The sequence below is a fragment of the Cibotium barometz genome, chromosome 12 (assembly GCF_041138505.1).
Source record: "Cibotium barometz isolate CiBa-2024 chromosome 12, ASM4113850v1, whole genome shotgun sequence".
NCBI classification, from domain to species: Eukaryota; Viridiplantae; Streptophyta; class Polypodiopsida; order Cyatheales; family Cibotiaceae; genus Cibotium; species Cibotium barometz.
Window position 1 is genome coordinate 998,041 of NC_141057.1, and position 27,146 is coordinate 1,025,186.

At 42.7% G+C, this 27,146-nt stretch overlaps 3 protein-coding genes across 6 annotated transcripts; 2 read left to right on the plus strand and 1 right to left on the minus strand.

Annotated features, from left to right (window-relative positions):
• Nucleotides 1-9,577: 9,577 nt before the first annotated feature.
• LOC147632923 (uncharacterized) lies at nt 9,578-15,238 on the plus strand. 4 transcript variants are annotated; one of them, XM_086805913.1, is made up of 9 exons: nt 9,578-9,786; nt 9,946-10,091; nt 11,231-11,292; nt 11,373-11,444; nt 11,538-12,735; nt 12,813-12,880; nt 12,969-13,460; nt 13,539-13,929; nt 14,011-15,238. In XM_086805913.1, the coding sequence occupies exons 3-9, from the start codon at nt 11,266-11,268 to the stop codon at nt 15,150-15,152; spliced, it is 3,390 nt and encodes a 1,129-aa protein (XP_086662039.1). In that variant the 5' UTR covers nt 9,578-9,786; nt 9,946-10,091; nt 11,231-11,265; the 3' UTR covers nt 15,153-15,238. The 4 variants fall into 4 exon arrangements, with proteins under 4 accessions (XP_086662039.1, XP_086662040.1, XP_086662038.1 ...); XM_086805914.1 differs by lacking the exon at nt 9,578-9,786 and having other exon boundaries at nt 9,859-10,091; nt 14,011-14,412; nt 14,526-14,851; XM_086805912.1 differs by lacking the exon at nt 9,578-9,786 and having other exon boundaries at nt 9,859-10,091.
• Nucleotides 15,239-16,864: 1,626 nt separating this feature from the next.
• On the minus strand, nt 16,865-18,208 carry LOC147632924 (ubiquitin-like-specific protease 1D). Its single transcript, XM_086805756.1, has 6 exons — nt 18,145-18,208; nt 17,903-18,067; nt 17,595-17,732; nt 17,410-17,503; nt 17,193-17,294; nt 16,865-17,104 (listed from the first exon to the last, which is right to left on the minus strand). The coding sequence occupies exons 1-6, from the start codon at nt 18,159-18,161 to the stop codon at nt 17,015-17,017; spliced, it is 606 nt and encodes a 201-aa protein (XP_086661882.1). The 5' UTR covers nt 18,162-18,208; the 3' UTR covers nt 16,865-17,014.
• Nucleotides 18,209-23,308: 5,100 nt separating this feature from the next.
• On the plus strand, nt 23,309-25,736 carry LOC147632925 (phospho-2-dehydro-3-deoxyheptonate aldolase 2, chloroplastic-like). Its single transcript, XM_086805916.1, has 5 exons — nt 23,309-24,071; nt 24,157-24,434; nt 24,551-24,827; nt 24,910-25,155; nt 25,313-25,736. The coding sequence occupies exons 1-5, from the start codon at nt 23,532-23,534 to the stop codon at nt 25,556-25,558; spliced, it is 1,587 nt and encodes a 528-aa protein (XP_086662042.1). The 5' UTR covers nt 23,309-23,531; the 3' UTR covers nt 25,559-25,736.
• The last annotated feature ends 1,410 nt before the right edge of the window (nt 25,737-27,146 follow it).

Below are 27,146 nucleotides of genomic sequence, written 5' to 3' on the forward strand. Positions count from 1 at the left end.
CTTCTTTCTGTGTTTGTGCAGCATGCATCTGTTGAAGCATGGCTTCAGTTAATGGTTCATTGTATTTCTTGAGACGACTTCCATTAATGAAGTTAGCTCACCTTCTAGTGTCTCTAAACGCACTGCACCACTTGGAGTAAGGTCATTAATCACGAACGGTCCTAGGCCACGTTTCTTGAGCTTTCTCTTATGCTTCTTAAGTGTGTACAAGAGCACAAGGTCCCCTTTTTTGAATCCGCCAGTTGTTACATTCTTATCATACCATTGCTTTTGTCTCCTCTTCTCAGCATACATCCCCATTACCGCCAATAAGCGGGTCTCATCAAGCTTTTCCAATTCGTCAATGTGTTGTGAAAGCTCATGACCAGTCCAATCCAATTGTTTAGCTACTCGTAGAGTAGGTACAAGAAATTCAATGGGAAGAATTGCATCTAGCCCAAACGCAAGCTCAAATGGGGTTGTGCCCACAGATGTTTTATAGGCTGTCCTATATGCCCAAAGAACTGAGTGCAACTTTTGCTCCCAATCAATCCTATGTCCCTCAACAATCTTAGTTAGTGCTGTGCAGAGAATCTTGTTAGTACTCTCAGCTTGTCCATTGGTCTGGGGATGATAGGGTGCAGAACGCTTGTGAATTACCATAAATTCTTGAAGCAAAAACTTTATGACCTCATTTACAAAGTGCACACCTTGATCACTAACGATTTCAATGGGTAAGCCATAGCGTGTAAACACGTACTCATACAGAAACTTGGCTGTGGTTCTGGCATCATTTTTTACTGTAGCCTTTGCCTCTACCCATTTGGTCAAATAGTCAGTTGCGACTATAATATATTCAGCATGCGTGTGACGAGCTGGAGGTTTAATGGGACCGACAAAATCAATACCCCATTTTGCAAAAGCACGTGTGCTTAACATAGGCCGCAATGGCATATTGTCCTTTGTGATGGGAGGTTTGGTCCTTTGACAATCGTCACAACGTTTCACATATTCTTCGGCATCCATTTGTAAGGTTGGCCACCAAAGCCCAGACCACCTAATCAACTTAGATGTGGTATTTCCCGAAAAGTGTCCACCCCCAACACCTGCATGTGCATGAGATAAGATTTTCAAATAGTCAGCTTCACATACACACATGCGTAAGTTGCCATCCTTGCCCCTCTTGTAGAGTTGGCCCTCTATCAGCATATAGTTGGCCCTCTATCAGCATATAGTTTGCCGCTTCAACTTTAATAGCACGCTTTCTTTCGATGTTTAGGAATTTTTTGATCCGTATGACCATGCTAAAGATAGTCCACAATATACTTACTCCAACTTGGTGTAGTTGAAATTTGGAATAATGTGACATTATGAATTGGCTGTTGAATTTGACATGAAGCACAGTTACGAACAAATTTTTCAGCATCCGCATGCATGGTAGGCCACCATTGCCCATCCTGAGATATACGTCGCACACAAGTAGTAGCTGATGCATGGATTCCATCGATACCTGCATGTGCCCATTCCAAGATTTCCTCATATTGGTCAGGGTTAGGTATAAGTCGCAACACTCCATCATTACCCTGACGATATAATCTCCCTGAGATTAACTTGAATGGTCGCCATAGGTCCACATTAGGACCCGCTAGTTGTATTTGCCCACTTGTCAAAATTTCTAAGATGGATTCAGACCATCTAGGAGCTGTCTCTACAAGGAAAAGTGTTGAATCTAACATATCATCATCCACACCCACAGGAGCTTCGCCAGAGGTGATTCGAGACAAATGATCTGCCCTAAGATGAGTTGTTTCTTTTCGAACTGCCACTTCAAAATCAAACTCAAGAAGGATGATAAACCATCTCACAATCCTTCCGGTTGCGCAAGGCTTATTCACCAAATATAGCAATGCTTGATGGTCCACAAAAAATATGAATTTGTTTGCCAAAAGGTAATGGCGAAACTTTTTCACTGCATATATCATGGACAAACCTTCTCTTTCTGTTGTGGTGTAATTCTTCTCAGCATTGTTCAACTGTCGACTAGCATATGAGATTGGGAAATCCTTATTATGTTCTCCCGATTGAGCCAAAATACATCCAATTGCAAAGTTTGAAGCATCAATATGGACATGAAAGATTTGGTTCCAATCTGGTGCCCGTAAGATGGGTGCAGTCACTAATGCTTGCTTCAACTTTTCAAAGGATTCCTTACACTCATCAGTCCAATTAAACTTTACAAGAAGAGCATATAATGGTCTGGCTAGGACAGCGTACATGTAGATGAATCGACGATAATAGCCACAGTGTCCCATGAATGTTTGTACCCCTTTAGGGTTGATAGGCCGAGGTAATGAGACAATGACATCAATTTTATCCATATCTGTTGAAATCCCATTGCGAGAAACAATATGGCCCAAGATTTTCCCTTGTCTTACCATGAATTTGCACTTGTCAGGAGTCAAGCATATACGATAAAGTTGACACTTTTGGAACACAAGTCTGAGGTGTTCTATATGATCATCACGCTCTTGTGAGTGAACACATAAATCATCCATGAAGATCTCAAGGAATTGCCTAAGGTACTCCTTGAATACATGACTCATTAACCGCTGAAGGTTGCTGGTGCATTTGTTAGACCAAATGGCATAACACGATAGGCAAAGATGCCATCTTCAGTAGCAAAGGCTGTCTTGTGTTGATCCTTTGGATCAATTGACACTTGATTGTAACTGGAGAATCCATCCAAGAAACTATATGCCTTTTTCCCTGCAACTCGTTCCAGAACATGATCCGTGATTGGAAGTGGGTAATGATCACGTACAGTAGCTGCATTTACCTTCTTGAGGTTTACACATACTCGAAGTTTTCCATTTTTCTTGGGCACCACTACAATAGGGGAGACCCATTCAGTGTGTTCAATCTCATAGATAAATTCTGCCTCTAATAGCTTGTCTATTTCTTCCTTTATCTTTCGTGCAAAATTCTCATTGTAAGTATAAGGACGTTGCTTGGAAGGCTTTGCATCCTCTCGCAATGGAATTGTATGCTGACATATGCTTGGATCAACTCCTTTGTCTTTATAACTCCAAGTAAAAACATCGCGATACTCCTTTATTGTTTGAATTAATAACTTCTCCTCATCTAAGGACAAGTCTGTGGCAATCCACACATAGCGAGGCTCTTCTCCTGGCTTAGCAATATCAATCTTTTTTGCATCTTCTGGACCATCATATGAAACCCCTGGCATGCTTGGTTTTTGTCGCATGGGTTGTTGAAGAACAATCTTCCGATCTTGAAGAGTGTACTGTGTGAAGTTGGGGGGAACATTGAGACCTTGTTCTTGTCCACTTGAGTCATCACTCATTGACGACCATGCGATTTTGAGCTCTCCTTTGCCATTTTGCATCGGATTTTTTTACCATTTTTGCATCGAATTTTTTTGTTCAACCGTTGTCTTTGCACTTTCGACACTCTCTTTTGAATCGGTTTTAGACTTGAGTTTTGGTTTTTGTTTCTTCATTTTTTTATGATTTTTGCTAACAGTTTTTAGCTTTTCTCCTGCTTGGAATCCATCTGATCGTACTATCTTGTGCTTGGACATAGTATAGATAACCGTTCTTTCCTGAGAAGTGAGGTGGTGGTCGAGAGTGTTCACTCTTAGACTCCTCCTTTTCTTTTTGTAGTCTCTCACGTTGTTCCCGCTCGAGGGATCTCTACTTGAACCTCCCTTCCTCTCAAGAGTAGGCGTGCCTTTCCTAACTCTTCCTCAGGGATCATCTCATCATTATCAAAATCAGAGTCCCATCCATCTTCCTTATCAGCATCATTAGCAGATTCGAGTGTTAAATCCTCCACTGAGACTTCCTCGACATGCAGAGCTGTTGTGGATGCATTCCTATAGTACAAATCATCTAGAAGGTCACGTGGTTGTACCATTCGTATAGGAATAATATCATATCCATCTGAGTCACAAAATTGAATTGACTTAGGTAAAGCACATGTCGATAATGTTGCAAGGACATGACTCCATTCTAGTGGATCAATTAAATGCTCAGGGAAGGGTTGTCCCAATTGGATCAAAAACTCGAGGAAACATTACGCGACTACATCGCTCACATCAAGTACCTTGATTCACATGCGAAGAGAGGGAAAAATTGAGAAATAAGCAATTAATGGACCGTTTCCTCTTGGGCTTGCACAATCCAAAGGCTTCACGACCATATTGGTCAAGGACCCCTCCACCTTTGATCAGGCCTGCAAATGGGCGACCTTTCTCAATGACAACATGTGAGATAGCTATTCCACGTAATTGGCCACCGCGCCAATAACAACCCAAAGCTCATTTGTAACGTTACGTTCCTCTCCTCTTGCGTCCCAAACCTTATTGGTGGCACCACCACAAACTCACAACTCACACATGGCACCTCCACGACCTTCTCATGTGTCCATCTTTCCACTCCAACCATTGCCTCTTAAGGCAAACCCCATTGCTTATGGAAGTTAGCATCCGCACGGGCTCAAGAAAGACCATATCATCCTCCTCCGGTAGCGATGATCGTGCCGAACTCCCACTCCCCCCTGTAGCCCAGCAAAAACTCACCAAACGGAAAAAATTGTTGGCCAAATATCCCAATGCCATCCTTGAGAAGCAATGTCTTCAAGAGGCCCAAGAACTGGTAGAGCAATATCAGGCTCAACTTGAACCGTCACTCGTTTTCGTAACCTTTGACCCCATGCCTAAGTCTGCGTTATCCCCCATTGAACGTGAACTTTCGCACCAAGTTAGGCAAGAGCCCTCGCAACCGCTCTAGGCTGAGGAAGATCCATTCGCCAATATGATGTTAACAAATGACAATTTTACCCCTCATGTGCCTCCACATACTCCAATGCCTATTCCACAAATGGGCAAGCCCAAATCCCACTTTCACATCGAACAACTCGATGTGAACACTAACACAGAATCTGATAGAGACGCACAAGGTCCGCACACCAAATTTACTGAGGTATTTTATCCTCTTACTAAAACTACCTCTTGACCTCCACACCTGTGAAATAAGGACCAAATTAAACTTCTATATACTATTGCTGGTCTACCCTATGATCAAGGCCCCACCCCTCAAGAAGCCCCTACTCATCAACGCGACTTGGCCGGCATCACTGTGCCTTCCTTTCCTCCTAGGTCCAAATGCCCATTGCAACCTTGTTAAAAGGTAGTCCAAATTTTTGGAATGACCTTTGGGATCAAATGGAACACAAACTACAGGCTTATGTGAACAACAAAGCATCAGATTCATCAGAGAGGTCCCTTAGATTCCTCCGATGAATTTGAGCCCCATCATCCAAACTTACTCCATCACCACCACCCACAACACAAAGGTGCACCGACAATTCGCGTCAATGCATTGGGACAATACTTTGAAGGTGATGACACAACCGTAGCATTACCCATTTCCTATCATATGGACATGTAGTTAAAGGCATCTTGGATGGAGGTGCTAGTGTAGGCATCCTCACACAAACATGTCAGGAAAACTGGGGCCAACCATACCTTGATCCCACCAAATTGGTGATCAAGCTTGCAGACGGGAACTCTGCAAAACCCATGGGCCTAGTGCATGACCTCAAGGTCAAGTCTATGACATGACATTCCACCTCACATTTATGGTCATGGCCTTTCGTAATGCCACCTATGATGCCATCTTGGGTCGACCCTTTATGACACAAACCATGGTCCACATGCATACCCTTTATGACACAAACCATGGTCCACATGCATACCCACAACCACTCCTCCTCCAGACCCCCTGACAGTGGGCTGTGTAGATCCAGATGTGCTCTTTAGAGATGTTGATGAGCAACCTTTTTTCAAGCTCATCCCGCTAACTTTGACTTCAGTTAGAGCTATAAAGTCAAATCTTCCTTGTTTCCTTAGCCATTGTTTCACTAGTTGGACTTTTGAAAGGTCAATCAACCCCTTGACATTCAAAGTGGTGCATCTCATTTGCCCTTTTTCTAGGAGTTGACCTTTTTAGGTTTGGGCAAGCCATTTTCTGTATCAGACAGAGACTGCTCAACCCTATCTTGCTCATCTCCCAACAGGCCCAGCCGTCATTGCGTGGGGCAGGAGCACTTGGTCATGGTCCATTTGATTAGTTTCGGCCAGAATTCTAGATCTATCCAACGGCGTGGAATGACTGATCTCTTGGGAGTCAACCGAATCATCAGGGTCAGAGATGGTGTCTAATAAGGCGAAGGAGTTGGCAAATGCCCTCTGGTTTCCCGCCCTATTCTGTCTAAAGGTCTTCTTCCTATTGGGTACTATAAACTTTTCTCCTTTTTCTTTTGAGGTAGAGGGAACAAGGGGAGAAGGCACAGTCATATTCTTATTCACTCCAGCAGGCTGAGCTTGGTTTATGGCTAGGGGAAGATTAGGGCCACTAGTGGCACTCAAATTGGGGTATTTTGAAGGACACTCTCTGATAACATGCCCTTGCTTTCCACAATGGAAGCATGCATTGGGAAGGTGTTTGTATAGAATGCTTTGCTGGATGTATACTCTCACCACAATTGATTTCAATCTCATCAATAAGGGGCCTATCTAGATCCACTTCCACAAGGACCTAAGGATGCCAAGCCGGGTTGTAGTCGTTCTTGGGTCTCATACTACCTAGCACTTTCCCTATAGGGGAGACAATTTTTTTAGCCAAGGGTATAAGTAAAAGGGCAGGTTAGGAAGCTCAACCCACATCGGGCAAGCTGAGGGTTTTGAACCTTGAGGGTTAAAGTTCTTGGACCAACTGAAGAAATAGAATGGGATGTTCCTGTACATCCATTGCCCTGAACCTAGGACCTTAAGGGCCATATTTGGGTCCTTGAATAGAAAGAGGTAGTACCCATTTGGGAGGGCTTGGATGATCTCTACCTTGATACCTATGGAAATCCAGCTGTCTTTGACCCACCCCCTAAGGAAATCCAGTTGTCTTTGACCCACCCCCTAAGGAAATCCAGTTGTCTTTGACCCACCCCCTAAGGAAATCTACTGGTGGTCTTGGCACAAACATTAACCCAACTAGACAACGGGATGTGTAATCAGTTTCCAACGAATGAACCAGCTCAGGTGGAAAACAAACCACAGGATTAATGGAAGAGGGTTTACCTGATGTGTCCATTACCTTAGCTGGAGCTTGCTTGTTGATTTGGGCCTCTTCTTCGACTTGTTTCTGTAGCAACATCAGATTTAGCTCTTCCACTCGGGCTCTGGAATCTTCCAGCTGTTTTTTGGTGTCCATGAAGTCTTCTAACACCTGCTCATACTTCAGCATGGTTTCTCTGTTGCCATCCGTGGCCGGGGCCATTGTAGGAATTGCTGAAAGGCAGCTTGTATGTTCTTAGCAGGCTGAGATGACTTATTCCCAGAGCAGGTTCCCTGTTCTCTGAGTAGAGTAGGGGTTCCCCACTCGGTGCCCATGCACCTGAGAGGGAGGTGCTGTGTGAAAAGATGCAGGGGAGAAGAGAGCTTGAGCTCTTGCAAGCACACACACACTCACAAAACCCTAATAGAGAACACACAAGGTGAGAGGCTGAAAATCTTCTTCATCTTCACTCAACACTCAACACACCATATACAAAGATAAGAGTACACACATATGAAAAGGTACTCAACCAAATACATACTAGGGTTCTCTATAGTGTGAACCCAACTAAATGAGCTGGCGCTATAACTATGCTAGTCTTTAGAATGGCTATCACACACAGCCTGTCATCCCACTGGCCGCATATCACCCATGATCTCACCAACCATGCCAGTGGTGTAAGTGTGGGGCCTATCCCCCAGGCGGATCATCAGTGTCCACCGCCTCACTAGATGAGCTCGATATCTCAACACTCCCCCTCGAGCTCAACTCCATCTCATGTATACCAAGCGAAGCCCTAAATCTGCGGAGCTTCTCTCTGTACCCAATGCTTTGGTGAGACGTCAGCTACCTGATCCTGTGTGCTGACATAAACAAGGTCAACGTCTCCTGCCAAGACCTTCTCTCTGACAAAATGGTAGTGGATCTCTATATGCTTCGTGCGAGCATGAAAAACTAGGTTCCTGGCTAATTGTATACTGCTAATGTTGTCATAGAAAATGACAACTTGTCTATCCACTGATAGACCCAAATCTACAAGTAGCTTTCTCAACCAAGCTACCTCACATGCTGCCATAGCATCACCTCTGTACTCGGCCTTTGTACTGGATAGAGCAACTGTAGGTTGCTTCTTGCTGCTCCAAGTCACAGCAGCACTCCCCAAAGAAAACATGAAGCCACTAGTAGATCTTTTATCTGAGATACTACCAGCCCAATCAGCATCTCTGTACCCATGTACACATATCTCTGTCTCCCAGTTTCATAAAATAGTCTACAATGCAAAGTAGACCTCACATACCTCAGTATGCATCTCAATGCATCCAAATGCGGCTTCCGAGGAACCTGCATAAACTGACTCACCAACCCAACAGTGCATAGCTCAAATCTGGCCTGGTGATCATCATGTAGATCAAGCTTCCTACTATGTGCCTATACATAGTAGGATCCTCCAAAATCTCTCTTGAATCTGCACTCAACTTGCCATTTTGATCCAATGGCACTGAGATAGGCTTACAGCCTGTCATACCATACTTGGACAACATGTCCAAGCCATACTGTCTCTACACAGTAATCCAATACCATGTGGTGACCTAATCACCTCAATGCCCAAGAAATATCTGAGCTCCCCCAGATCCTTCATCTCAAACTTCTGTCTAAGCAAGATCTTTACATCAAAGATCTCTGCATCAAGGTCCCCCGTAATGATCAGATCATCTACATAGATGACAACCCCTCTCACTCTCATTTGAATGCCTAGACAAAAGTTATAAATATATGTACATGAGTGTTTACGTACATGTGCTTGCCTACATAGTGTGTGTGAGATGAATTCCTCACCATCCTTTGTTTGTGCCCACTAGTTGTTCATATGTTAAAGTGCATGTTGATACCTAGTTAACGTATTCTAGGTACATAGTCTATTATCACTTCCCCATGCATTGTATAAAGTAGCCAATAAGAGAATGTACAACTTGGCATGATACACACACACACACACTTATGTATGAAGGTACACATGTACATGCATACACAATTACATTTATATGGATGACTTCTTGCACCGAGTGATATTGCTTTAACTTGATCAATGCTTGATAGTACATAAGCATGTACAACCATATGGACGAAGCTGGTGCTTGCTTCATCGTTTAAGGAGACTCCTACAACCTTGCTACTAGATGAGAACTCAAAGTAGGAGATTTTACTGATGGTGGAAAAGTTTATTTTTCCTTCATATACAAGTAGAATTTGATCTTGCTTGATACTCAAACAGCGTTGATCACATGGATGAATCAATTCATGTAGGAGATTTGAAAATGGGGGCAAAGAGCATGCATGGAAAGACATGTTGTAGTTAATGCAATGGCATTAGAGGGGGAGGGGGGGCATGCATTCAAATTTCAAAGGACAGAAGGTGAGCCTCTTGTCTAAGTCCCACGCTTTTTAAAAAAGCGTGGAGCATGGGATCTACGGCTGGGAAGTGGGGTGGGCTTTTCACGGGAATCTGGGCCGTCCAAAGTACGAAACTAGGCCAAAAATATTGAACTCGGGCATCGGGCTGATGTGGAAGATTTTTGCACGCGTGGCAAGTGAGGTGTGTGACATGGATGTATGCGTGGCTGCAGGGACACGAGGGGGGCACAAGGCAAATGATTGCGCTAAATTTGAATTACATGTGCATCTCTCTCTCTCTCTCTCTCTCTCTCTCTCTCTCTCACACACACACACACACACACACACACATTCACATACACTGTACACCTTATCGATTGGTCTTGCTCTCTTGCAAAATTTTAGTGTATTTGAAATCAGCTGATAGCTCATGCATCCACAGAGAGAGAGGTGAAAAGGATCTAGGAATACTCCATGGCATCTACATATCTTCAATAAAAGAGAGAGAGGAGGGGTGCAGCCGGCTATAGAAGTAGAATCTCCAATCTGCCACCACCAAGCTAGGAAGAGGGACGTGTATTCAATCTGGTAAGGTTCTTTAACGCTCTATCTCTCCAATCTATTTTCTTGTTTTCATGACATTGTTTTATTGTTTTCCTATTGATTAAGAAGGAGCTTGAAGGGAAAAAAATGTTATCCGTAGCTTGTGTTAGCTTGCAAATCAAGAGCCAATCACTAAGTGCTTGATAAAGCACAATGCAATACATTTTATCATTGAGGCTTTTTTAATAATGTCTTGTATCCCTGACTTCGTAATGACCTTGCTGCATGGTGCCATAACTTCTTTTTTGATGATGCATTGCTTCATGAAGTCCTCCACACCCAATTCAAGCCTCTTATGTTTTGAGTAAGCCCGACAATGCATTCCTTTTGCCATAATTTGATCCACAAAAAACCCATTGCATGATGAAGTCTTCAGTGGATACTTCATGTTGTCAAAGCTTTATTCAATCCAATGGAAGCTTGTATACAAAGCTTCAATATCCAAAACTAAAGCTCATTGCGTTCTTTCATTCTCTTATGTCTACACATTTGTCGTCGAGGTGATAAAGGTGCAACACGAGGAGGAGATGATTGTGCTAGAAGTAGTCCAATGGAGGAGGGAGAGAAGGAGGGCATACACAATGTGCTAGAAGCTTTGAATTTAAATCCAAATCCATGTGGAGAGAGCAACCCTCAAGGGTACCTCACTTCTATGAACTTTGAGCTACTATATGACAAATTACCATCTTGTGCATATGATGCAAGAATCCACCCTTCCATATCAACACAACCATCCCCTCATAGATAGCCATCCCCTTCCATATCAACACATGATGTTGTTATGGTTGGTGTAATTCCAACTACATATGGGGAGCTTCTAGGCCTTTTTCAGCTTAGTTATTCCATAATGACTCAAATATGAAGCTCTATTACTTTGTGCCTGTCTAGATGGACATGCCATCTTCTATTAGGAGTTACATGCAAGTTGGGCTTTTTATGGCTGGAAGGTATGGGGAGGAGGGGCAGCCCTTGCTTCTATTGTATGGGCTGGTTATGAAGGCAGCTGTGGGTACCAATTTACCACTCGAGCTATTCTATTTGCAAGGTTCTCTATGTCCATAAGCCATCAATTTACCACTAGAGCTGAATTAAATCTAATGGCCCTATTTTGGATTGATGGACAGATGAAACATAGGAGCTCATCATAGAGGACTTGATCATGAATTGGATTCCAGATCTAAATGAGGTAAGTTGTGTGTGTGTATGTGTTTGTGTGTGTGTGTGTGTGTGTGTGTGTGTGTTTTAATGAATTGGGTTTTTTTGTAGGTTGTACATGATATCAACTTGCCAACGGGTGAAACCAATGCATGCAAGGTCCCCATCCCCAATCTCAATGAGGTATGCATGGTCAAAAGCTAGATTTTTTGGGATAGTACAAGCATTGTTTTCCACATCAACAAAAGAATGGTAATGAGGAGTTGCTTTTCGTAGGTTGATTGGGACACAGCAAATGCTACGAATGAATTTGAAATGGAGGCTTTCTCAGAGGATGCAATGTGTGGCGATACATCGAGTGATGACATTGATCAAGATGATTTCATTCAAGATGAGGAAGAACATCTATGTCCCATAGCTTGTGACATCATGGATGATGCTCAACAAAGCCCATGCCCCAAATCAAGGGATACCTTGGACCCATATTTATATGTCTCAAGTACATTTTTCTCCTTTGACAAGCAAAGCTACAGTTTAATGAAATCGGATCTTCAAGGGGAAATCAATGTGACACTCGATACCTTAAAGACACATGATTGTCGAGGTTTGCTTAATTTGAAAAGGTGGAAGAGGATGAAGGAGGGTTTGTGTGTTGCTCCTATCCATGATGGCGGTCAATACATCTGCTTGAAATTAGCACCCAACCTAAAGATCGCAGCCATTGAAGATTGGGAATGCATCATACAAGCATCTCATCTCCTTCGAGATCGTGCAATACACCAAGGCGAGAAAGACACTATAAATTCAATCAAGACACAATGGTGCACAGATATTCAAAGCCATGGAATTCCAATAAGCTATATCAAAGATTGGATCGTTCTTTGTGGATGCCAGTTGCATGAAAGACATCAGCAAGATGTTCATAAGGTGCGTGCAAGTGAGAAAGAACACAAAAAACCCTCTTTGATTATAGTCACAGATCAGCCTCATGTTCAAGAATGTTTGGTTGACATCATGATTCAGCACAAGGTAAGACTAGTGTCACTTCGGTCCAAGCACAATGGGCCACATAAGCGGGTGGAAGAGTTTGCTTGCCATCGAGGGGGAAAGCCTTCTCGAAGTGGTGGTAAAAAGCGAAGATTGCGAAAATCAAAGCGGTGTGGCTGCCCCTTTAAGGTGGTATTGGAGTATGCAAATGACTCTGATAAGGTTAACATTCTCCTACACAATGTCCATGAAGGGCATGTTCCGGGGTCTAGGGATGATCTTTATTATTTGCCTATTCACCCGCGTGTGATAGCATGCTGCATGGATGACTTATTTGACGTCGGAACATGTCGTCATGTAGCTAAGATGTCAAAATCAAAAGAGCGATTCCATATGGAGAGCTCCTCTCCCCTTGATTGTGTGGTTTTTCGCTTCTTTATGATTCCCAAGGAGGTACAGATGATCGCCTACCAAATGCACACTCAAGGTAACATGCTATACATTGATTGTTTGTTTGCATGTCATGGGGCAATATGATTTAGTCAGCTGTCCTTGTTGATGCAGGGAAAAATTCAGATGATGCTTGGGAGGCAATGTACATGGAAGCACTCCGTTTGAAGGAGCAAAACAAGGTAGCCCACAAAATGGAGGTTATGCAATTCTTTTATGCCTTTTCGTATGGTAGAATTTAGCACCTATGTGACCATTTTCTTATTTTAGGTGATCTATGTTCAACCCTATAATCCAAATGCTATCGATGAATACAAAAGACCATTCATCCTTATCATTCAAGATGCGTGGATGTTGGAGATGGCAATGCGTTTCTCTCCCCATAATGCTTGGGCTGTGGATAGCACATTTAAGACGAATGTTTTTGGTCTACCTCTCTATGCAGCTGTGTTGCCCAACCAAAACGGTGTCGGTATTCCAATTTGGCTAATGATGTGCACAAGTGACGTTGCCACTAATCAAGAGAGCATAGCTTTAGAGCTTACCTTCAAGTTGATCTTCTCAAGAATGTCTCAAACCCGCCCTACTGCCATTGTAATCGACAAATGCCCAATAGAGCTACAAGCCATTCAGAAGGTGGTTAATGCAGATTCTTGTTGCTGGTTTGAAGATAACCAAGGACAACGTCAACAAATCGCCGCGCATGTCTTACTATGTTGGTTTCATGCCAAGAAAGCATGGGTGGAAAACCTTTTGCCACAGGTCTTCTCATACCCTTGTCTATTATGAGTGACAACTAGAGTGCTGGACATGGTTCTGAGTTGTTTTGCTACTTTGCAGGTTTCAAAAGACAAGCAAAATGATGTTTATAATCAGCTATCAAACCTCATGCAAGCAGATTCTGAACAGGCATTTGAAGGAAGATTCCAAGTGTTCTTGCAGCAGTACTCATCACATGTGAATGTATGCCGCTATGTTTCTAATGGTTGGTGTGGGCAGACATGTGTGTGGCGGACACGTTGGCCCAAGTTTGGTCGTCTTTTTCCACATGGAAACGTCGACACAACAAACCTAGTGGAGAGGTTATGGCAGTACATCAAGTACACCCTCTTGGATGCAAAAATCAATAGATCGATATTGGTCCTCTTGCATGCTCTCGTAGGCGACTCTCAGACAGGCACACACATGGGGGGTACTTTACTAGAGTTTTTCAAACAAAAACAAGAGTTAGGTAAATTGCCATTTTTCTTTATGCCATAGTATTTCAGTGGTAGGATTTGCTGCTCTGAATGGATTCTTGTTTTCTTCTCAGCCGATTCTGGACGCTTTAGTATCCAAGGTTCAAGCAAGAGTCACACTGCAAGACTCGCAGGAGGCGAGAGCATCCTTACAAGGTACAAAGATGATTCAACAACGTTGGAAGTGATTGATGAATCAACAATGCTTTTCAAGATCCAAAGCATGTCTAAGCCCACACGATGGTACCATGTAAGCATGCAATGTAGCTACTGTGATTGTCCGGATTGGACATCCAACTGCAAACATCTATATGGGATTCGATTGATATTACAGCATCATTTTCCAAGTCTGTATGCTATTTTGCCTATTGTTGACAATGCACGTTCTTTGGGGCAGCTGCAACATAATGTTGATGTTGGACAAAATGATGAGGGTACCCCATGGCTGAATTTAGAAGGGCAAGATCTTGACATTGGTGAGAATGACCAAGGAATAGGGCTCAACATTGAGCATGGGCAGCATAAAGTAGCAACTAATATTGATGAACAACTAGATCTTTGCATTCAGGACTTCAAAAATATTTTGCAGGGTCTCGAGGAGAGTCTCTCTACATGCGACTCCACACGAAAGGAGTTGATCTTTCAACGGTTGAGGGTTTCAAAAGAGAGTCTTCTTGCATTGGTGGTTCCAAAGGAGGTAGACTTACCTTTGCGAGGCTCCATTCGCCAAATCCAAGCTCATGTGACTCTTACTCGGCTTGGTCATGGTAAGAAACATGAAGGAAGTACTGTTGCTCTTGAGGAGGGGACAACCCCATTACAGCCAACAAAGCGTAATTTCACGGGTACGCTAAGACGTAAGCATCAGCATGGAAGGAGTCGAGTGAGGTTTGAAAAGAGGAATCGTATATTTTGCCCCCATTGCTACAGCAAGACCTTGATGATTGATCCTTTGCAAACACACTCTTGCCATACATGTCATGCATTACTCCCCTTGTCAAGGAGACATGCCCCAGTCGGTTCTGAAGTTGATCTTCTCAACAAAGTTTTCAACTTATGTGATGATTCATCTGTTCAGAATGGAGTGATTATATCTTGTGCATATGGTTTGCACGAAGATGATGAGAGACACTTCAACTTATGCCTCAACAACGGGATTGTGCTTGAAAAGATCCATGCATCTCAACATAGGATCATGCTTGTGTACAGTGGTTGATCGGTAGTACTATCATTGTTGTTGAGAAGACATGTCACAACCAATCAACTAAGATATTTTTTGAAGATTTAAATGCTTCTCTTGTCATGGAAGTACTCTTTATAATGAGATGGTTTCATTTCTCATGCATTGGAATCCATGAGTAAAACTTGAAATTGTCTCTTTTATGTCTATAATTTTTTGTCGCGTTTCAAGAATGCAATCAAACTTGTAACCTTTTTTTGTAGTATATAATAGAGTTTTAGTGTTGCTTGGAATGTCATGTGTTATGGAATGTTTGATTGGAAGGCTCTTGAAGTGTAGAGAAGCTCAAATAAGGTAAGCATATTTTGTTCACTACAAGCTCAACTCTGGTCATTTTTCACGTCCGAGGGTAGCTTTAATGTAGGATTGATGGTAATAAGAGGTCACAAACAACTCCCATCAGTTTTCATAGAGGTTTGAGCATGTCCTATTTTGGCAGCATGCCCAAAACTGGAAATTTCAGGTTTCCCAAATAGGCAGTTTTTGCCAAAGTATAGAGTTTATGCAAAGCAAGAGGTACAAGCAAGCATTGGGGATGCTAGATCATGAAAGAAAGTTGTGGTTTAGTAGCATGCATAAAAAATGCTGATTTGGAAACATTTATGCCTTGTTTAAGTGGATGCATAAACGGCATGTAAGCCGGTTTGACACGTGTGTTGGTGTGGGAAATATATGCCTTGTATTGGTCAAAACACAAGAGTTGAAATCGACTTGGAAATGCATGAGCATTAGTGTTATGTCCGTGTTGGAAATATTATGATATTTGGCTATAGCTATACATCAAAGCTATGTTGGATTAGTAAATGCATGTGTTGCACACTGATTTGGTACAATAAGGGATTTCCAGCTATCTAGTACAATAAAAAAAGCACGCTCTAAACATTCTTCATGATATGAGCGGCATCATCAAGCATTCAAGGTTTTTTGTTGGTCTCTTAGGTATAATGCTAAAGGCTCGTAGTTGAAGCTTGTGGTTTTACATTTTCTATTAAAATTTTGCAGAATGGAATTGGGAAAAACAACCTTACTGCTCACTCGTGTTGGGAAGCTTCTAATCTCAGAGTATGTGTGAAGCTAGAGTATGTGTGAAGCTTAGGTGCTACGCACACACACACACACACATGGATACTTGAATAGGCACCCATTTATGAGCATACATATTACAACTTGTATTTATTTATTTATAGACGTGTATGTATGTATACATGTGTGTGTGTATGTGTGTGTGTGTGAGATAGTCACATGGCACGAGCAAATCAACGCTTCAAGACTAAATAATTGGGCAAATTTGGAAATGACTAAATACATTAAATATGCAAAGAGAGTGGCCTTTGCACCAGAGGGCAATAATCCTACTGCCAAAACATTGACAAGCATAATAAAAACCTAGATTGTACACACTTTACTAAGGATAGAGGTAGACATTCAATGCATCCATAAGAGGATGAACCCATTGTCCAAAACAATATTTAAAAGAGGCAGCAAGGTATAATTAATCATTTGATCGTAGAATGTCATTACAAAAGTAGAATGTCATTACAAAAGTGGGCAAGATATAATTGTTTTAGAATGTAATTACAGCAGATATTGAAAAATGGAGAATTTAATCCCAAAATACTCGCAAAATGCTGCACTAAAACTGTATTGATGGCCCAAAAAACTGAAATTGCTTCAAAACTAAACTGCTCCAAAACTGAACTGATGGCTGCCCAAAAAACTGAACTGATGGCTGCCCAAAAAACTGAGTATGGCTGCCAAGCGTCAAATGTAGTGTGCCGCCTCAAAAGTATGTTTCGCCGATCCAAAAAGTGCCGATGCATTGCACCAAACATGCTTCTTCAGGGTTCACCTAAGCATTTCATGCACCATTGGTGTAGCTCCGTCCTTAGCTTGCACACCTCTTCGTGCTGGAACCAATCCTTTGTAAGCTGCAAACAAATGCCAACAAGCCAAGGATATAACATTGAGCTTCCAATACCTTACCCAATCAAGCCATGCTAAGCTCATTGGACTTACCCATGTCTTGCCTATGCCATCTTGCAGTATGCCGGCAATGAGATACCTCACAAATGTCATCACATAGAAGCCACAATCTGTGCCGTTGGGCTGCTTTGGTACCTGTTCCAAAATTACATATAGGATGTAGACAACAAAAAATCATGCACAAATAGCATATGGACACATAATTCAACATTGATATACCAACGAAACAACTAAGAAAACTAGCCTCCACCTCAACAATCTTTAGGTCTAGCTCTTTTGCAGGATCATAAAGAGCACATTGGACAACTGAATCAGCCACATGCGGCGCCAAGCACTTAAGAGCGCTGCATAAAATACAAAGCTTAGATTGTGTTATGCTTTGTGAGAGAATATGTGACCTACATATTCACAAAGACACTAGTTTTGTACGTATACCTGTATAAGCTTTCCAAACACTCCTTTGGGTCTGTAAGTCCCAAAGAGTCCAAGTACAACAGATAGTTTTTCTTCCCCCGTAAACGAAGCACCCTTTTGTCCTTGTTGACATAAAGCACGAAGAGAGACCAATGGCTCCTATTGCACACAAGACAACCAGCAAAAGTGAAAAGCAGACTCCTATTTGCAATAAATAATTGAGTACTATTCCATTGCCATATGCACACCAGCAAAAGTGAAAAGCAGACTGCTAAATGCAATAAATAAATAAAAATCAGCTGATTACTATTCCGTTGCCATGTGCACACCTGCAAATAATAGGAAAGAAACACAACTCAAGTTTGGACATGTCGATGCCAGCAAAGAAACCCGAAAGGTGTGTGACACGGAGCTCCAACGTCATGGAATACCACATGGAGTCAACGAACAACACCTTCTCAAGAACGGTGCATGGCAACATATTCTCCATCCATCTGTGCATGAAAGGGGGCAAATAAACGCTCATCCATACAACATGACATAGAACACATGACAAGTCTATCAAACTTACATTCCAAATAGATTCATAGTTCTAGTTGATGCCTCATCAACAAAGATTGCCTTCAAAAGTGGCTCATCTATTACTGCATACAGCTTATACCTCGTGGAATTGAACTCAATCTCAACCCCTGAATTCAACCTGCAATGGAAATCCCAATATCAAAAGAGAAAATAAAAAACAAATGCTGATCTTACAATACAACAAGGGCACACAAAACTGCCAATTAGTTGTGACCCACTAACCTAGATCTTGCAACATTACGTTTTGCTATTCGTAGCCATCCTTCCCCTTTCTTTACCACGGCAACATGCGAGTTAGAGATCTCAAATGTGAGCTTGATATTGTTGCTCGCCTCAGACAAAGTTGGAGAAGATATATTAATTGGCACCGTGGTATTGTGATTTTGCATTGCACGAGAAGATCGAGAAGATCTAACAGGCAACTTCTTCCTTGTAGCTCCACATGCCTACAAAAAGAAAAGAAAAGAGACCTTACGAAGACTTTAATGTTGCACCCATGCAATCTCAAGAAAGCATATAACACATAGTAGAGTAGAGTTCATTATATTTATGTCTATCTACCTTGTCTACCTCCAAACCTTCTTGCATTGGTTTGCTAATCTTCATAAATTGAAATGACCAGTCAAGTGCCTCGTCCACTGTGCTTCCTTTTAGATCATCCATCTACAACGAATGACAAGGCAACATAAATAATATCATAAATAGACTAAAGAAATAGCTCTAAACAAAAGAGAGAAAAAGGAGCACTTACTAGCTTCTTGACACCCATAATTTTTTCCATGTCTACATGTTGCGCAACATTCTCACCAATTTTCAAATCCTACAAACAAGATTGTATAATTACGCAATGCATGATATGGAATGTAAACCGTGATAGTGAACTTAGGCCATATCAATGTAAACCATCACCACTAAGCATGCATGACAATATACCAAAAAGAGAGCAAAGAAATAGTACAAACAAAGATAGTGATAAAGAGCAACACTTACCGTCTTGGTGCTGGCCTTTGAACCCATCCCTCCTTTTGTAAGCTTTTGCTCATCGTCACTCTCAATCTTTTTCTCCCCATCATTTTGACCATGGTGCTCATCGTCACTCTCAAACTTTTGCTCCCGGTGCTCATCGTCACTCTCAAGATTTTGCTCCCCATCATTCTGACCATGATGCTCCTCGTCACTCTCAAGATTTTGCATCTCTTCTTGCTGGTCAAGGTCATCCATAACAATGTGTAACCATGCAGGTAAAGGTTTGACCTACACACATATCTAGTAGCTAAGCCAGTGTACTTATTATATATAACACACACACACATACGACATACAAAACACACACATATGACATGTACGTATAACACATTCATACACACACCTTAAAACAACACCCATGATTTTGCAAACTATAGTAATCAAGACCAAGACACTAAACTAGGGCAGATTTAGTAAACTATGACCATGTCTAGACATCAAGACCGGGACACTAAACTAAGGCAGTTTTGGTAAAAACTATGGTCATGCCATATTTTGCTAAACCATGACATGACATGACACACATTGCATATGCACACATACTCATATGCATGCACACACATGCATATGATATGACATAGAAGTAAGATCTTGTGTAAATATGTTTGTGTATGCATGTATGTGTGTGTGTGTGTTCTCGAGACTCATTTGATTATACACAAGGATGTACACACATATGCATATACACACATACTCATATGCATGCACACACATACATATTCATTTGCATGCACACACATGCATGCACACAAGCATAGTCACTCACAAGGGAACGAGATTGTGAACTTGTTTTGAGAAGAGAGGACTATTTGGAACGAGAACATGAAGCTTAAATCAAATGGAATGGGACGTTATTTGCATGAGTGCAATGCATCCACTTGACAATGGACACTCACTCACATGCATGCGCACATGCATTTACATTTACTCACACACATACCCATGCACACACCTTAAAAGTACAAGCACACATATGACATATACATACAACACATATATGGCATATACGTATAACACATACACACACATGCACACACATACATGCCTTCAAAGAATACCTATAATTTGCAACTATGGCCACGTCTAGTAATCAAGACCGAAACACTGAACTAAGGCAGTTCTGGTAAACTATGGTCATGCTACATCCATGTTTTAAATAAAGGTCAATGGTACTAAACAATGGTAATGTCTATTAACAAGGGCATGTGTGTGTGTGTGTTCTTGAGGCTCATTTGATTACACACAAGCATAGTCACAAGGGAAGGAGGAGAACAGGAACGGTTCAGAGAAGAGAGAACTATTTGGAACAGAAACATGAAGCTTAAATATAAGAGAATGGGATGTGATTAACATGTGTGCAATGCATGCACACACACTTGATAATGGCAATTTCAAATTACCCAAGGATGCAAAACAAACACATGCTTTGTAGACATACATGGCCTAATCAAAACCACGTATGTTTGAGAGGCTTATTTGAATTAAAAAGATTATGCAATGCAATAGCATATCGGCTCGAACATGTTGTAAAATCATATGCTCCAATGCGTTGCAACATGCATCAGAACTGGAAGGTGAAAATTCTCATTTTTTGCAAGCCTTACTAAATGTAAGAAATGCAAGAAGTACATGGCATGCACGGATGGGAAATTACACACATACTCCAAAGTCATAATATGTACAACAAACACATATGGCATGTACGTATAACACACACACATATACATGCATGCACACACTTGACACACACAACATATACATATAGCACACATAGATGGCATATACACACATGCCTCAAAAGGACAACCATGATTTTGCAACTAGGGTGATGTTTAGTAATCAAGACCGGGACAATGAACTAAGGCAGTTTTGGTAAACTATGGTCATGCTATAGACATGCCTTAAATATAGGTCAATGATGCTTGTCTACAAAATTTGTTTTTACCTTAGTTTAATGTTAAGTCATCCTAACTCAACAAGATGCATCAAGATTCAACTGCATGTGACTATATGCTTTACATATGTGTAGCACACACATGATCCAAAACAAAAGACTAAACAATCATGATATTTATGAAAACAAGAGACTATAAACTTCTTTTCGGAGCATGTAGACTTACTTTTGTATGTCCATGAGCTGCGATTCGACTCTCAATTTTGGCCAAGCGATTTGCAGCCGTCGACATGTAGGATGTCATCGCGTCTTTCACCCACGAAGCAATGTAGTCCTCCTTTGTGCCTGTCCTAAACACCTCTTCAAGATCGTTCCATGCTTGCTCCGCTTTCAAAGTCTGCGCATGCTCATATGTCAGCCGATTCCTCTCAAATTTTCTATCCTTGTCATGAAATCTTTTTTCTGCTTGTCTTTTCCAACTGCTTGCATTAGGATGAGGGAATATGCGGCTTGGGCGAGATGCCATTTGCTTGTTGGTTGGGCGACCAATAACACGCTTAGGGATTTTAACTTGTAAGCCATGCTTTTTTCGGAGGTGCTCCTCCATCCGAACCCTCTTTTCAATGAAGGCTTCGCTCGTCGGACATACATTGCTTGCACGACATTGACGAACGAGCCTCCCATCTGGGAGTTTAACTTCCACATATGGTAGGGGGATGCTTGATATTGCCTCTTTTCCATGCGGAGCTTGGACTACATCTACCGGCGGCTCCAAATTTTCATGCACATTTGATGCAGCCATACCCATTCTAACCTCCAACTTTTTTCGTGGCCTTTTGTTAAGGCTATCAGGGGCAGCCCCTTCTTCAAATGTTCCACCTAAATTTGGTGATTTGGGCAGAGTCGAGGCTTGCTTCTCCAATTTTGGATCCAACCCATCGTCGTCTCTACCCTTGCTGCTTCCTTGCCCTGCAACGACCTTCTTTCCCAGCTTGCAATCTTGTTGTGCAAGAGCCTTCTTGCCCTTGCCCTGTTGGTTTCTAGGTGCCATTCCCAAAAAACCCTGCTCTGCTGCACCTTACAAATCTCTATGAAGAGCCACTCTCCAATTGCAAGCCAACCTTAGTGCAAAAAATCAGCTTTGAATCTAGCCTGTATAAATATGATCCTGGCCCAGTTCACAACCGTGGATCCCATGCTCCACGCTTTTTTAAAAAGCGTGGGACTTAGTCAAGAGGAAGGGCAGCAACATAACTAAAGCATTAGAGTCACCATCTGCATGCATGCACATGAAAAAGACACAAGCGAAGATATGCCATCTGAGCAGCTAAGCATATGCACCTTCATCAATCTATGCAGCCGACCCTCAAACATCGATGAATTGTATTTTTCTTGGAAACTAAGCATTCAAGATGAAAACCCAAATCCAAGCAAACTGGAAAGAAAATGGGAAAATAGACTCACCTTCCATGGCTTGCATGTTCGCAATATCAAGATGATGTAAGAGAGACAAAGCACATTGACATACACAGGGACCTTGCTGTACCCTCCATCTTCCAATCACTCCTTAATTACATAATGCGGAGCTTGCTTGCATTCGTGTATCTCCATACTAGTCCCACGCTTTCTGCCTGTACATGAAAACACCTTCCAATGCAAGCTGTGCTTCTTAAGAAGATCCAGTAGAGCCAGCTATGGCAGAAGTTTTGTATCTTTGGTGGCAGCTCCTCTGCGTAAAGAGGATGGAGCCGGGCCGGGAAAGAACAAGAACCAAATGAAGCAGGAGAGATGGTTTTGGGGGGGCAGGGGGGGAGAGAGAGACGGCTAACAGAGAGAGAGAGAGAGAGAGAGCTAACAGAGGGAAGGGGGAGAGAGAGAGAGAGAGAGATGCAACCGTGCTGGTTTTAGGATTAGGGTCTGCCGCGTCAGGTCCGCCAGATGCCAGAGTGAGAAGGACAAGAAGAGCCACGCACGCAAAAATCTTCCACATCAGCCCGATGCCCGAGTTCAATATTTTTGGCCTAGGTTCGTACTTTGGACGGCCCAGATTCCCGTGAAAAGCCCACCCCACTTCCCAGCCGTAGATCCCATGCTCCGCGCTTTTTTAAAAAGCGTGGGACTTAGACAAGAGGGAAGGCGAGGCCGGAGCAGGCGAGAAGAACGTTTCTAATAGGCATTGGGAAAAGCGAAAATATCGGGCCGAGGTAATCATCGAGGTCGCATGTGGACGGACTGGAGGAAAAGGCCGAGACCGGATGGGAGATGGTGGGTTTAGTGCGCAAGCGCAGCGTTGCATTTTTTTTTTCTTCTTGCAATTGCAGGAAGATTTTCCGCTGGTCCGCTCGTACATTCTCTTTTAAATCCCCTCGACAACCTGCATTTCTAAGAGCCTTGTCGCACAACTTGCGTTTCGTCGAGCTTTTTCGCCTGCAACTGCTGTGTGTGAATCTACAGCCATGGCTTTGACCAGTGCCCCTAGCCCCTCCTTTCAGTTGCCCTGTGCATCCAGCAGAGCCGAATTCTTGGGCGGCGCCCGCGACAAGCTGCGTGTCCCTTGCCCGCCTGCCTCCGCCAACAAAAGCCCCAAGGCTGCTCCCAGCCTCCATGTCCGGGCTGTCCAAGCTGCCGAACCGGCATCCGCCGCTCAAAAGTTCGTTGAGCCCACCCTGCCTGCTTCCCAATCCGCTTCTAATTGGTCCGTTACCAGTTGGAAGTCCAAAAAGGCCTTGCAGCTGCCCGAGTACCCAGATCAAACTGCGGTTGCGGATGTTGTGGACATCCTTGAGAAGTACCCCCCTTTGGTCTTTGCCGGAGAAGCCAGATCTCTTGAAGAGAAGCTCGGAGAGGCTGCTCTTGGGCGGGCCTTCCTGTTGCAAGGCGGAGACTGTGCTGAGAGCTTCAAAGAGTTCAATGCCAATAACATTAGGGACACATTCCGTGTGCTGCTTCAGATGGGCGCCGTGCTCATGTTCGGAGGCCAGATGCCAGTCGTTAAGGTAATAATTTGAAAAGAAAACCTTCCCCTTCTCTAGTGCTGCATGGGTTGTACTTGAAATGCGTGTCTCTGTTTGTGGTCACCAGGTGGGTCGGATGGCCGGGCAGTTTGCTAAGCCGAGGTCGGAAAATATGGAGGTGAAGGACGGGGTCTCGTTACCGAGCTACAGGGGGGACAATGTTAACGGGGATGCCTTCACAGAGAGGGCAAGGGTGCCCGATCCCCACAGAATGGTGAAAGCATATAGCCAGGCTGCGGCCACCCTCAACCTGCTGAGGGCATTTGCAACGGGAGGGTACGCTGCTATGCAGAGGGTCACTCAGTGGAATCTGGACTTCACCAGCGGCAGCGAGCAGGGCAGCAGGTGCTTGATGTCTTAATTAACTTTACACTTCGTGCTAATCCTGTACATTGCAGCAGCAATGAGAAAAATGGCGTCTTACTCTTGTGTTGGACACTTGAAATGGGGTATTTTTGCAGATATCTAGAGCTGGCTAACCGCGTCGATGAGGCCCTGGGGTTCATGGCTGCCTGCGGGCTTACTATCGACCACCCCATCATGACCTCTACCGAATTCTGGACATCGCATGAGTGCCTCTTGCTCCCATACGAGCAGGCCCTTACCCGGCTTGATTCCACATCAGGCCTCTGGTACGACTGCTCCGCCCACATGCTCTGGGTGGGCGAGCGGACAAGGCAGCCGGACGGTGCCCACATTGAGTTCTTGAGAGGAGTTGCGAACCCTCTTGGCGTTAAGGTGCGGTATTAGTTACTAACATGTGATCCGGCTGACAGTTTAATTAGACGTTGAGTTCTAAGCTAGTTTTGTTGTGTGGCAGGTGAGCGACAAGATGGATCCGGCAGAGTTAGTAAAGGTGTGCGAGATACTGAATCCGCAGAACAAGCCGGGTAGGCTAACAGTGATCGTGCGTATGGGAGCTGAAAAGCTGCGATTGAAGCTGCCACACCTTATCAGGGCTGTGAGGCAGGCTGGCTTGATCGTGACGTGGGTTAGCGACCCCATGCACGGAAACACAATCAAGGTTCCGTCGGGGTACAAGACGAGGCCATTCGACGCTATTCTGGTGAATAGGATTACTCTGTTAAGCTACAAGCATGCTGGACGTTACCGGACGTTCGTATTGGCAGAATGTATATTGGACGTTTGTGTTAACGGAGTGTTTGCCGGATGTTGGTATTGACGGACGCCGAACTTACCGTGAGACTTTTTTTTGATGCCAGGGGGAGGTGAAGGCATTCTTCGACGTTCATGACGAGGAGGGTAGCCACGCAGGGGGTGTCCACCTGGAGATGACAGGGCAGAACGTGACGGAGTGTATCGGGGGGTCAAGAGCCGTCACGGTGGATGACTTGGCGTCCCGCTACCACACCCATTGTGACCCCCGCCTCAACGCCTCCCAATCGCTCGAGATCGCCTTCATCATCGCCGACAGGCTCCGCCGCAACCGCCAAACCCAGATCCTCTAATTTTCTGTGGAAAATAGCCACCACCCTTTAGTGTCAAGCATTTTCTTACACGTCAAGCCATCGTGTGGTGTTTAGTGATTTGTGCGTTACGGCATTCATTGCTTCTTAAAAGTTGATGTCAAGTCATGCTTGGCTCAAAAGCATGGTTGATTTTTAATCTATTTCTACATGTATATTCATGCTGCAAGGGACAAGCTCTACCCACCATGAGCACATCATTATGGGTGACCATGAATCATCATACGTGCGAGCATATCATTATGGGTGACCATGAATCATCATACGTGCCTTCAGTTGATGAACTCACGAGTCTGGAGTATTAACTTTTTAGGCACCAGAAACGACGTTTCTTTCTTCCTTTACCAAAAAAACGTGATCTTTGTCTCTTTTCCACTTCACTATCTCAAAAAGGCGAGGGACTTGTAAGTTGTGAAGGCTTATTTTGGCATTCTGCCCTTTTTTATTGAAGCACAATGGAATTCGGAGTGCCACTTATTCAATATTTGTAATTTGTTGGCTTAGCTATGGTAGAAAAGTAAAATAAAAACTTTGCTCCAATGAGCACAAAGACTAACATAGAAGAGTGTAGCAACAATCGGACACAAAAACCTGACATAGAAGGGAGGAAAACTCTTGCACTCAAAAAGCATCCTAAAGACCAAAAGCAAAGAATCAAAAAGGGAATTTCCAAATGAGGACATAACCTTAGACCTTAGCTTAAGTTTTTAATAAAATACTCACAATTGAATCTTACCTAATTCTGTTAGTTGGACTTTAAAGTCCTAGATAAATCCAAACCATGGATAAGAAAATAATCCATGTTTTGAAGTAATCTAATAGTTCTTAAAGAAGTTAAAGAGAAGCATGGATCTTAGAGAAAGAATGGATGAATTGTAGATGATTTAAATTGAAAATTGATCCTAGATAAACATAAGATAACTCACAATCTTAGGTTTATGGTTATTAAACACATGATCAAGTCATGAAAGAGGGTGGGTGAAATTTTAGAGGGAAATTAGTTTTAGGTCCAGATTTGTAGAGAGAGATTTAGCTAAGTGATTAATTTTACAGATATAAGTGATGAATAGGTTCTTTGAATTAATTTTAATAAACTTAAATAGTATAAGGATAAACGTATTTCAATTTTTTGAATTATAGATGTAATAAATTCTAAATAGTGGTGAAGTTATGCCTTGATAGACGGAGAAGGTATTAAAAAGTGACCTAGACGCATGTAAAACAAGTGAGAATAGTTATTAAATAATGAAGTTAAGAAGAATTAAGTTATCTAATTAGTAAAAACTAATGTTAGGATCTTAGCACACTTGGAGAAGAAAATTCTAATTTTTCAACACAAAAATTAGAGCATAATATATACTTGCACAAATTGAAAGCGTAAACTTTTTTTAATTAAATAACATAAATAAAAGAGAGAATAAAGTTGAAGTCATCGTCCATACAAGGTTGGGTTGAATCTCCCTTGGGTAGAGTGTGGTCTTTGTACCACTCTTTCATATTTATATGTAATAGAAAAAGTGTTGGCTTTTCAAAAAGATAATTTAAAAACCAAAGTGTAAGTAAGTGCTTT